General features: G+C 50.0%; 4 protein-coding genes across 6 annotated transcripts; 1 reads left to right on the top strand and 3 right to left on the bottom strand.

Annotated features, from left to right (window-relative positions):
• The first annotated feature begins 466 nt into the window (after positions 1-466).
• LOC6617296 (cGMP-dependent protein kinase, isozyme 1) lies at positions 467-5,118 on the top strand. 2 transcript variants are annotated; one of them, XM_032725398.1, is made up of 5 exons: positions 467-734; positions 2,693-3,063; positions 3,127-4,572; positions 4,639-4,824; positions 4,887-5,118. In XM_032725398.1, the coding sequence occupies exons 1-5, from the start codon at positions 651-653 to the stop codon at positions 5,047-5,049; spliced, it is 2,250 nt and encodes a 749-aa protein (XP_032581289.1). In that variant the 5' UTR covers positions 467-650; the 3' UTR covers positions 5,050-5,118. The 2 variants fall into 2 exon arrangements, with proteins under 2 accessions (XP_032581289.1, XP_002041623.1); XM_002041587.2 differs by having other exon boundaries at positions 467-791.
• Positions 5,038-7,702, bottom strand: LOC6617295 (xylulose kinase). Of its 2 annotated transcripts, XM_032725410.1 has the most exons (2): positions 5,198-7,702; positions 5,038-5,122 (listed from the first exon to the last, which is right to left on the bottom strand). In XM_032725410.1, exons 1-2 carry the CDS (start codon positions 6,885-6,887, stop codon positions 5,106-5,108), a joined length of 1,707 nt encoding a protein of 568 aa, XP_032581301.1. In that variant the 5' UTR covers positions 6,888-7,702; the 3' UTR covers positions 5,038-5,105. The 2 variants fall into 2 exon arrangements, with proteins under 2 accessions (XP_032581301.1, XP_002041622.1); XM_002041586.2 differs by lacking the exon at positions 5,038-5,122 and having other exon boundaries at positions 5,152-7,702.
• A 105-nt stretch (positions 7,703-7,807) lies between these two features.
• LOC6617294 (gustatory and odorant receptor 21a) lies at positions 7,808-9,437 on the bottom strand. The gene is made up of 4 exons (XM_002041585.2): positions 8,662-9,437; positions 8,529-8,586; positions 8,268-8,471; positions 7,808-8,213 (listed from the first exon to the last, which is right to left on the bottom strand). Exons 1-4 carry the CDS (start codon positions 9,411-9,413, stop codon positions 7,884-7,886), a joined length of 1,344 nt encoding a protein of 447 aa, XP_002041621.1. The 5' UTR covers positions 9,414-9,437; the 3' UTR covers positions 7,808-7,883.
• Positions 9,438-11,011: 1,574 nt separating this feature from the next.
• LOC6617293 (proline-rich proteoglycan 2) lies at positions 11,012-11,511 on the bottom strand (the record flags this gene model as incomplete). Its single annotated transcript, XM_032725418.1, has 1 exon — positions 11,012-11,511. A coding segment is annotated over one exon (420 nt), but the record flags the coding sequence as incomplete, so codon positions are not given.
• Between the last annotated feature and the right edge of the window lie 309 nt (positions 11,512-11,820).

The raw sequence follows: 11,820 nt of genomic DNA, 5'->3' as shown, positions 1-11,820 counted from the left end.
TCTTGACCCATCACCGGAGGCCCCTGGTGGATGTCCTCCTGTGGATGTCGCGTTGGCTGTCATCATCAAATTACGCCTGGCTTTTGTGGCTGGGTTTTGTTTTCGGGCAGCAGAAGAGCCAAATTAAATTTCCTTAAAGGGCTATCAAGGGCTTGCAATGTTAAATTTAATATTTGAGAATTATTTTGCCTGATATTACACTTTAACTGTTAAAGAACCCCTTCTTAATTCACAGAGATATGAAGCCCGAAGGTTGTATTTGATACTTTAATTGTGTAACTGAGCTTATAAAATTATTATTAGTACGAATTAATGAAAATTGCCTATTTGTTGCACTCTTCAGCTCTGGTTGACTCTGCTGATAAGCGGAGAACGCTCTTAAAGGCGCTCTTTTGTTTAACGGCCCTCTTCTCTTGTTTTCTCTCTCTGATAAATCACGTATACGCCGTGTCGATCGTCGCCTGATGGCAGTCGCCAACGAATCGCGCGCGCAAGCAAACCGCCAGCGAACTGCAGCGGAGGAGCATCTCCGCCTGAATGGAATAACCCTAGCTGAGGACCGAACATCGTAGATATCGAGGCAGAAGATTGGACAACCAAGTCACCTTTGACCCGGACAACGGAGACGGACAACGCAGCAGACTGGCAGAATGGCCGCTGGAAAGTTGACTGATCGGGAGCGGGAGGCGATCGTCAGCAATCTGACCAAGGACGTGCAGGCTCTGAGGGAAATGGTGAGGAGTCGGGAGAGCGAGCTGGTCAAGCTGCACCGCGAAATCCACAAGCTGAAGGTGAGGGGGTGAGGTCGCCCAGGTGAGAGAGGGTGTGTCGGGAAAAGCCATCCATCCATCGCTGTCTTTGGCATCGCTTTATTTGCTCGCTTTTTGTTTGCTGCCCCTGCCAGATAAGCAGGAGCCACACAGACCGCACTATTTTTCGGACTAAATTCGAATTCGCTTTGTGTATCGCAGAGATACAAAGTATCTGCAAATACACACGCCGACAGACAAACCCCTCCTCTATCTCTATCACATCGTTATCTGGGCAACAGCAGCAGACTCTGCCCAGATATCAGATACACCCATAGACCCCCTACTCCCTACCCAATCCCCATACCCCAAGACCATGCCCATGCCTACCCCACTGAACCGCAGGGGCGGAGGAGTGGAGGCGGCGAAAACGGGGGCTAACCCATGCCCTTGCCGGCGTATCTGCTAGATACTCGTATCTATCTAATGCCCCATCCCCGCCTTATAATTTGTACTTGAGCCCCCGTCCACGGCTTCCATCCACACACATGTATTTAAACTGTAAGGCAGATTTATTGAGCCAAGTGATTAGCACTTCTTGGCGAGATCTCATCGTCGTGCACAATTTTATAGCCCAAAGAGCGGAGTGAAAATTCGAGACTTGCGACTGCCAGATACTTGGTAGCCACTTCTCAAATAATCTGGAAGCCGAAAATCATTTAATTTCCATTATCTCACTAATTGGGGCTGTAAAGTCGGAGAGCTGAGACTGAGAAATTGCTAATATAAGATAATTCTATGTTCTCATGGTTGTGGGAAGGCATACAAATTAAAATGGGCTTGCTAAGTCTTCAATAAATGCCCTTTCTTAGGGAAGATCATTTAAGAATATGACTTAGGCAATGAAATGGAAATGCTTTATCAATCAAGTAGCTGGATAGTGAATCTTTCCCAGTCTGCATTTCCACCGGGATGTAAAGCTCTTTGGCACCTTATTCAAGTGCCTCACGAGTGTGCGTCGCTAATTGCCGAATCACCTCCAGCTCGAGCAGTTGATCCGGCGCCCGCGGCTCTGCTTCCCCAGATCTCAGGTCTCCAGATTACTTTGTGGGCAAACAGAGATACAAAGATACATAGATAATACAGTTCCGACCGAGGCAGCACGCGCATCTCGAAAAAACAGAATCAGAAGAATCGGTTGGGAACCGAAGCCGACATAAAAAAGCGGCGAGCGAGAAAAAAGGAAATACGAGCTGGGCCCGCGAAGAGTGTTTTTGAAATGCTAATTTCTATGCAAATAATTTGGAAAACAAGCAAAAGGTGGTTGGCGATTGGGGACTGGAGCGGGGTGGTGGGTGGTAACACCTCGCCCTGACATTCGGCTTATCATGTTTACCCTCTGAGCTGGAAATGGAACCGAAACTGAAACTCCATGACTAGCTCCCATTTCTGAGGAGGCGCCACGGATTTGGATTTGCCTTTTGGCTACGGCTTTATCTATGCCGTTTTTGGGTCACACCGCCTAGGGGAAAATTTAGCATTCTATTTACGGATTGTGATAAGAGAGTCGAAGAACGCACCCAATTGGCATGCACTGGCAAAAAATGGTTCAAAACCTTAAATCTTAAATAACCAACTAATAAATTTATATATATAAATATATGTATATATATACAAGTTAAATTGCTCAACAAAAAAAAGCCACATTGAAAATAATTCAAAGATTATATGTTAGTTCTCGCTGTGTTTGGCATCCCGAAATTCGTCATCGGGAAAGCACGTGAATGCCATCCGCAGTGGGTCATCTAATTGAGTTGGGCTCGGGTGTCGAGGGAATCACGCGCCTCCATCGATTGATTGTCCGCCAATTGCCGGGGGATTGATTGACCGACGCATCACAATTGTTGCTCCAACCTCTGACCGCCATCTCCGTCGTTTTTCAGAGTGTGCTCCAGCAGACCACCAACAACCTGAACGTCACCCGAAATGAAAAGGCCAAGAAGAAGCTCTACTCCTTGCCAGAGCAATGCGGCGAGCAGGAAAGTAGGAACCAGAATCCACATTTGTGCAGCTCCTGCGGCATGGTGCTGCCCACCAGTCCGGAGTTCGCCCTGGAGGCGCTTTCTCTGGGACCGCTGGCCCCCTTACCATCAACATCTTCCGCCTCCCCATCTGGATCGACATCTGCGGATGAAGTGCGACCCAAGGCGATGCCCGCTGCCATCAAGAAACAAGGTGTATCCGCCGAGAGCTGTGTGCAGTCCATGCAGCAATCCTACAGCATACCGATTCCAAAATACGACAAGGATTTCAGGTACGTCTTTTTATGAGCTTTCATTTTTAAGCCCTTTGCAACTCACAACCCTGATCCTCCCAGTGATAAGCAGCAAATCAAAGACGCCATCATGGACAATGACTTCCTAAAGAACATAGACGCATCGCAGGTGCGGGAACTGGTGGATTCAATGTACTCCAAGAGCATAGCAGCCGGCGAGTTTGTGATCCGCGAGGGTGAAGTGGGCGCACATCTGTACGTCTCCGCCGCCGGCGAGTTTGCGGTGATGCAGCAGGGCAAGGTTCTGGACAAGATGGGGGCGGGAAAGGCGTTTGGGGAGCTGGCTATCCTCTACAACTGCACCAGGACGGCCTCCATTCGAGTCCTAAGTGAGGCTGCGAGGGTATGGGTGCTGGACAGACGGGTCTTTCAGCAGATTATGATGTGCACGGGCCTCCAGCGAATCGAAAACAGCGTGAACTTCCTAAAATCCGTGCCCCTGCTGATGAACCTTAGTGAGGAACTGCTGGCCAAGATAGCAGACGTTCTGGAGCTGGAGTTCTACGCCGCTGGCACCTACATCATCCGACAAGGAACCGCCGGGGACAGTTTCTTCTTGATCTCACAGGGCAATGTCCGCGTGACCCAAAAACTAACTCCCACCTCCCCGGAGGAAACTGAGTTGCGAACGCTGTCCAGGGGAGACTATTTCGGAGAGCAGGCGCTGATCAACGAGGATAAGCGAACGGCCAACATCATCGCACTGTCACCAGGAGTTGAGTGCTTGACCCTGGACAGGGATTCCTTCAAGCGGCTGATTGGGGATCTCTGCGAGCTGAAGGAGAAGGACTACGGCGATGAGAGCAGGATGCTAGCGATGAAGCAGGCGCGGGAAAGCTGCCGGGATGAGCCGAAGGAGCAGTTGCAGCAGGAGTTCCCCGATCTCAAGCTCACGGACCTCGAGGTGGTCAGCACTCTTGGCATCGGAGGCTTTGGTCGGGTGGAGCTGGTCAAGGCCCACCATCAAGATCGCGTGGATATTTTTGCCCTGAAGTGCCTCAAGAAGCGACACATTGTGGATACCAAACAGGAGGAGCACATCTTCAGCGAACGCCACATCATGCTCAGTTCGAGGTCGCCCTTCATCTGCCGTTTGTATCGCACCTTCCGTGACGAGAAGTACGTGTATATGCTGCTCGAGGCCTGCATGGGTGGGGAGATATGGACGATGCTCCGGGATCGCGGATCCTTCGAGGACAACGCGGCGCAGTTCATCATCGGGTGTGTCCTGCAGGCGTTTGAGTACCTGCATGCCCGCGGAATCATCTATAGAGACCTTAAGCCGGAGAACCTGATGCTGGATGAGCGCGGCTATGTCAAAATCGTGGACTTTGGCTTCGCCAAGCAGATCGGAACGAGCTCTAAGACGTGGACCTTCTGCGGCACACCGGAGTACGTGGCACCCGAGATCATCCTGAACAAGGGTCACGATCGAGCGGTAGACTACTGGGCTTTGGGCATTCTCATTCATGAACTGCTCAACGGAACGTGCGTAACTGACACCACCTCTTGAGTTTTTAAGCTCCCCCAATAATGGTTATCTTTTGCTTATAGGCCACCGTTCAGTGCTCCAGATCCCATGCAGACGTACAACCTCATCCTGAAGGGCATTGACATGATAGCCTTTCCCAAGCACATCTCCCGCTGGGCCGTGCAGCTCATCAAGAGGCTATGCCGCGATGTTCCATCGGAGCGCCTCGGCTACCAGACTGGTGGCATCCAGGACATAAAGAAACATAAGTGAGTGAAACGATATCAAATATGATAGAAAGATAGCTATTGATGATGTGTTTAAACCTTAGGTGGTTCCTGGGATTCGACTGGGACGGCTTGGCCAGCCAGCTGCTGATTCCGCCCTTCGTGAGACCCATCGCCCATCCCACGGATGTGCGCTACTTCGACCGCTTTCCGTGCGATTTGAACGAGCCACCGGACGAGCTCTCCGGCTGGGATGCGGATTTCTAGGCCCATTCCGATACCTCCTTGACTTAGTAATTGATCACTCTTTAGTTAAATATAGGTTACTTTACTGATTTTCCTAGAAACGTAGAAAGAAAGGAACATGGATACTATCTTATTGAAGTTTATACATTTGGGTGGAAAAAGTACACACTGGATTTGGAGGCCAGCAGCTGGCAGATTTGGGAGCATCGTTCGATCAGGGGCTTGTAGATCTTATCGCAGCCAGGTGTTGGCTCCGCAGCCAGTTTCAAGCCGGAAGGCACGTCCCTGAAAAACTCGTCGAAGCTGAGTCTCGTCTTACGGCCCGTGGGCATCATGCAGGATTGGCAGTTGCAGGCGGACTCCCGGTGTTCGTAAAAGGCGTACCTGGCACGAAAGGCGCATCCCAAAAGGCTGACCTCGACACCGGTTCGCTGGTAAACAGGAGCATTGAATATGTCCGCCACGATCTGCAGGACACTTTGGCACCTGGAGTCCTCCCCCACCACGATGATCTTTGTGTCCGGTGTGTGGTGGAAGCCCATCTCGTGGGCAATCGACCAGTGGTGCATGATCTGACCCTCGATTAGAGCTCGAACCTCAATCTCCGGTGTGGAGAAGCGGTGTCGGCCTCGAATGCACTCCGCGGCCATCGGGTTTATGTGCGCATCCCAGCGTAGAGTGCCCTTCGCAGTGGGTATAATCTCCCGGTCCCGGAAGTGCACAGCCACATTACCACTGTTGCCCGAGGGCGTGGCGTCTAGCATTTCGTAGAAGCGCCTCCAGCTGCCGCCGGCGACATCCTCACAGATGGCTTTTCGCGTCAATCCTCCGTTTTGGAAGCATAGGAGACCCATGTACTCGTCCCTTCTTGTCGGATGGCACATCACGTGGCCGTCCTCCAGCCGCGGAGCTTTCTTTAGAGGCATCACCACCACATCACTGGTATCCAGACTGAGCATGAGGAAGTCATTCTCTACCAGAAGCCCTGCCAGTTCCGAGGCTTTGCTCCCGGTGGAAGCCACCACCATGCAGTCCGGCCTGAAGTTCCAGCGTTTCACGTAGTAGTCCCCGATGCGTCCTTGCAGCCGGGACGAGGGAATAGGCTTCATCAAACGTCTGGCAAGGTCAGGAGCACAGGCGTCTAGGCACGCCGGAGACCACTTCTTTCTCCGGATGTCGAGCAGATTCATCCCCGAGCCATCGCTGTAGTCTATGGAGGCAATGCCACCGATAAGGAGAGAGGCCAAAAAGCTGCTGATCAGCGAAATCCTGGAAGTTCTCTTGTACTGCTCCGGGCACTGGGTATATACTTTCCGTATTTGGGGACCCGTGAATCTCGTGTACGCTCTGGAGCCCGATATTTTCGACAGTTCAGCGGGACCCCCGACAGTGTGCTCCATTTCACGGACCTGCACGTCCGTCGAGCTATCCCGCCAAGTGGGGGTCCTGGTCAATTCGAAGGCGCTCTCCGTGATCTGCTCGTGGAGCCGCAGGTTGACGTTCAAATTGCACAGACGCCTCAGGCCCAACTCCGACCAGAAGACGCAACCGTGCTGCTGAGCCGCTCCGGCAATAGAGACCACCGAGTGCATATCCGCTCCCTGTTTCACTAAACAGTCCATCAGCATGTCCAGTGCCTTTACCCACATCACTGGATTGGCCAGGAACTCGCCAGGGCCGCCATCTGATAGTATTCCGTTCGTTGTCTTGAACTCTGGGAGATCAACGTCATAGCGGATCTGTGCCACATAGGTAACGTTCAATTTGGAGTCGAGGATCAGGGCGCGGAAGAGTTGGGTGCCCAAGTGGAGGCCCAGGTAGCTGTTGCCACTGTAGTCCTGCTTGATGCGGTGGCACATATCCCATCGGTGGACTCAATGCGAGCTGCAACCAAAATTTTGAAGGAACGAAATTTTTATTTATATAACTTCTAAGTCAGACGGGAAGGACGAAGCATTAAATACATTTATGAAATTTGTAGTGCTTAAGCTTACAATGTATATATAATTATCGCGATTTCTTAGTTTTAGGGTTAAATAAAAATGTTATTGAGAATGCAAATAAAAATAACGCAGTTTGAATATATTTGGGTAATATTGTTAGACTTTTAAAGTTATTTAAGAATTGTTTGTAGTTCTAAGCATTTTGGTCGTGGGACAATTTTAAGTCAAGTTTCGCCAATTTTTGCCAATCCTAGGTTTTTGTCAAAGAAAAGTGATTATTTTTCGCATAACATTCGAAAAAATTATCGGAGTAAAAAGTGATATGTCTCGTTGAATTCGTAATAAAATTTCCAATCAAACTGCATTCCAATTTAGAAATGGTAATTTTTTCAATTTTTCGCAAAAAATCATGATGTAACCCCTTTCCAAAATTTCAAAATTCGGCCAAATTTTTTTTTTTTTATATCATTTAAAAAGTGTTTTGAGTTGTTAGTTTGGGTCAATAGTTATTCAAAACAGTAAGAATTTTGGTTGTGCGACTATTTTAAGCCAAGTTTTGAGAAAGGATTGCAATCAAAATATGGTCCTTTTGCCAACCCCAAGTTTTTGTCATAGAAAAGTCATTATTTTACGCATAACATAGGAAGAAATGATCGGAGTAAAAAGTGATATGCCTTTACAAAATTTCAAAATTTGGCAAAAAAATTTTTTTTTATATCATTTAAAAAGTGTTTTGAGTTGTTAGTTTGGGTCAGTAGCTACTCAAAACTGTATAAAGTTTGGTGGTTGGACAAATTTGAGTCAAGATATAGGAATAAGCCTTATTAAACTCGATATACATTGAAACCAAAAGCATTTTATTTTTGGCCCAGCTTGGAGAGAATCATTTTATAGGAAACATTGGTTGAATAACTAGGACTGCTGCTGACCAATGCGTCTCTGCTCCGTGATCTTAAACTGCAGCAGGACCACGAGGTAGGTGGCCATGAACGAGATGTTGGTCGTGATCAGCTCGCGGTTGATGTTTGCATACCCGTCCAGATTCATGATGGGCGGATTCTTGTTTATGGCCACAAGCAGCATCTCCACCTCCTTCTGGGTGGCAGCGTCCACGGCGGTCAGGTTGATATTGAGCAGCTTCGTCTGGAAGTCAAGTCCGACCTTTCGGGAGGCGTAGTGCGCCTCGTTGCAGATGATGTACAGCAGACCCATGCAGTAGAACACGATGACGAACAGACCCACCTGGAAATGTCCTAATCAAAAAGAGTCTTTCCCCTGCGTGGCAAACGGACATACCTCCTTGTAGGTTGCCCCGTGGTCGATGATTTCGCTGATGCTGCCGTAAGTGGCGATGATCGTTGTGAAGAAGATGACCAGACAGTACATGCCGTACATGTTGGAGTAGGCTCGTCCCAGCTGCTGCATCATGTGGCTCAGGTCCACCCACAGATGGCGGTACTCGGTGAGTTTTTGGGCGGGCTTTTCGCCCCGGATGGTTGTCTGAATGTTTCAGTTTTGTAATTTTTCAATTGAGCACTGATTATATGTTAATTTTACCTGCAGAGCGTCGGAAAGAGCGCGACTTGCAGTTCCGAATGCATTGCAGTTGATGTACCTTTCGGATTTCAGAAAGGAAGTATTGTCTGCTTGGGGTTTTTTCACTTAGTTTTACCATAGGACACGTACTCACCACAAACTGCAGAAGCAGTTGAGCATGGCGATGATGGGGTAGTAGGCGAATGTGTACCACAGCCGGAAGTCCGGCTGCAGGAAGTACTGCGACAGGTTGATGGCGATGCTCAGGAGCCAGGAGAAGACGCACAGCGACCAGGTGAGTGGGTAGAGATTCGGAAAGACGATCGGCGAGCCGGTAGTTTTGAAGAATTTATACTGGTAGTTGGTCCACATGTTCTTGAAGATGGCCACCTGGGGACCGTGCCGCCAGCTGGCCACCGGGAGCAGAAAGTTGGTGAAGAGCAGACTGATGAAGATTACGTTGTAGATGGCCTCATCGAAGCGCTTGTCCGGGCTGGTGACGAACTTTTTCACGCGCTCGCGCAGCACCAGAACCACAATGGTCGTCTGGCAGCTGTAGATGAAGATGGCCCACATGACCTGCTTGGAGCCCCAGGAGTAGCCCGTTCTGGGCAGGTTCTTCTCGGGCGGATTGCGGTGAATGGGCATCACGCCCATTATTTGGAAAAGCACCAGGAGGCTCTTGGTGGTCTGGTAGAAGGAATCGTGCTTGTCCAGTTCCAGCGGATTGTCGACAGTCTCCTGCTTGCGCACGTACACCTCCTCCATGGCATCCCCACGAGCCATCAGCTTCAGTTTCTCCCGGTAGCGCACCTCGTCCTCCAGAAACTGGCGCTGGTTGGGATTCAGCATGGGCACTACCTTCGAAGGCGGCGTTAGGCCACGACTCACCGCCCAAAACGACATCGTGCGATCAAGGAAAGTCGTAGGGCTTCCCAATGACGGACCTTTTATACTCCTCCACGCAGCCTTGCTATTGACTTTCGATTGAAAGACAAACAATGAAAGGGACACGCCCCGGGCGGCGCCCATTTGCTTGCCCACCATTAAATATGCTTAAGTCCGGGACATGAGCACGAGCCTAGTCGGGCAGCTTTCCTGCACTCAGAAAAAATGCAAACATAGTTTTAAATCTTCCCATTTTAACAAGATTATATAGTGTTAATCAAAAGCTGTGTTCATTTTGTATATTCACTCTGACTTTCTCTCAGTGTCCGCTTGTTGTGGTCATTCTGCTGACACCGACCAACGGGTGACCCCAAACAGCAGGGCAGGATGAGGAGCAGGAGGAGGATGGGCGGCGGCCTGCTGAGGGCGACCGAACGGAGAAGGTACATAAAATGCGCTTAATTTGCCGGAAATGAAAGTTTAACGATGTGTAAATGCTTACGAATGCCGATAGAGGCTCGCACTAATGACCAATAAAAATGTGCCACCAACGGGACGGACTGCCTGCTCCATCGCCATCTTTGCCTTTGTCCCAATCCTTGACCCTGTCCCAGTTCATCTGGTCCGTCGTGTGTTTGGGTCTGACTTTTGATCTATTTCTGCCTCAGATACCAAAAGGCCCGGCATTAATGGCTCTTAAGGCGCTTAAAGCCAGGCGAGAGTGGACAGGAAATCCATGGCAATGACAGCCGTTCTGGACTACCAATCCCCTCGTGCAACTCCACCGGGATAAGCCAAAAGCGAGCTACAAATCTTCCCCGGAGAATGTTTGGAATTTGCGAGCCATATTTAAAGAGTTTCACAGCTTTTGGGGGACTCACAGCCAACTGTTGCGAGTTCGACCCTGCTTTTTGGCCAGAGTTTTCCCTGTTTTGGCAGCGAAACTCATTTTCATTGCACACAGTTTGGCAAACTCAGCTCTTTTAATGCGAAAACTTTCAAGACAAACGACAAGCGGGAGTGCATAAATAAAGTGTTTAGCTGCTTTTTTATGCCCACGAAGTGTGTGCGTCGTGTCACATCATTGCACCCAACTTGGGAGGGGCGACTGCATGGCCCATTTAAAACGCGCTGGCGTAGCTTCATCCACCAGGATGCGGCTTAAAGAACTGACGCAGCGCATCCCAGGATTTGTGGGCTCTTGTTGCTGCCGCGTCCCTTTCGAAGGACGTGCCTATTCCAAGTGTCACTGCAACCGAGCGAATCTCTCATGGCCGCCGGCTGTCAGCCACCAGGCGGCCTTGGCGAACAAGTTACATTTCGATTTCCTCCCTCTGCTCTTCCACCACCGTCTTGGTCTGCCATCTATCACGGGGCTCCACTGTGCCGAAATCCCACTTTATCTGAATGCCTTATTACGCCAGTAAATTTTTCGATCCTAAAAATACAAAATGTATGTGTTGTTACAGCAAAAAAGGGTGTACAATTTGATCGCACTATTAATTTAAGAATGTCTTTTTCCCCTTTAATCAACCGATTTCTCTCCGTAGACGTAATGCAAGTATCTTGTGCGAAATGGTGCTGAGAAAATGTGAGAAAGATTTACTTTTTGCAGAAAAGACTTTTATTAATATCGACGGAAGCGCGGAGGAGAACAAGCCAAAAATGGATTTTAGATTGGCTGGAGTCCTGAGCCCTAAGCAGAGGATGACTCGGTGCTGGCTTCCGTGGTGGTGCTGGTGCTGGATTCGGTGGTAGTTGTAGTGGTGGTGGTAGTGCTGTTGCTGGGAAGAGTGGCATTTGGAGGCAGTCCCCACGGTCCGCCGGGGCCACCGGGTCCACCTGGAGCACCCTGGGGACCTCCCTGCGGTCCACCCGGGGGTCCGCCCTGAGGACCGCCCTGAGGACCGCCCTGTGGTCCACCTTGAGGTCCACCCTGGGGTCCACCCTGAGGTCCACCTTGGGGTCCACCTTGGGGTCCACCTTGGGGTCCACCTTGGGGTCCACCTTGGGGTCCACCTTGGGGTCCACCTTGGGGTCCACCTTGGGGTCCACATTGGGGTCCACCTTGGGGTCCACCTTGGGGTCCACCTCGAGGACCTCCACGGCCACCTCGTCAACCACCTTGAGCGGCAGCCACGGCAATCAGTGCGAAGAGGGCGATGATGATGAAGGAACGCATCTTGCTTGGTGCTTATATCTGTCAGTGGAACTGGAGTTTGATAGCTATTCGCCAGTTCCACAAGCCTTTTATACTCTCACCTCGCCAGTTTCACCGACTTCGTTACCAGATGGTTTTCGGTGACGTCGTCGGCGATCAAATAAACGTCAGGTGTAATTTGGCAAAACCGGAGCCGGACAAAGAGTCTTGAGATGTTCCAAACGCTAGATGGATAGATGAATGAATATCTGTTTTTCCCCTGCG

Source organism: Drosophila sechellia, chromosome 2L (genome assembly GCF_004382195.2).
Source record: "Drosophila sechellia strain sech25 chromosome 2L, ASM438219v1, whole genome shotgun sequence".
Lineage (NCBI taxonomy): Eukaryota > Metazoa > Arthropoda > Insecta > Diptera > Drosophilidae > Drosophila > Drosophila sechellia.
The sequence above is the reverse complement of the archived record's forward strand: the minus strand, read 5'-3'. Positions and strand labels throughout refer to the sequence as shown.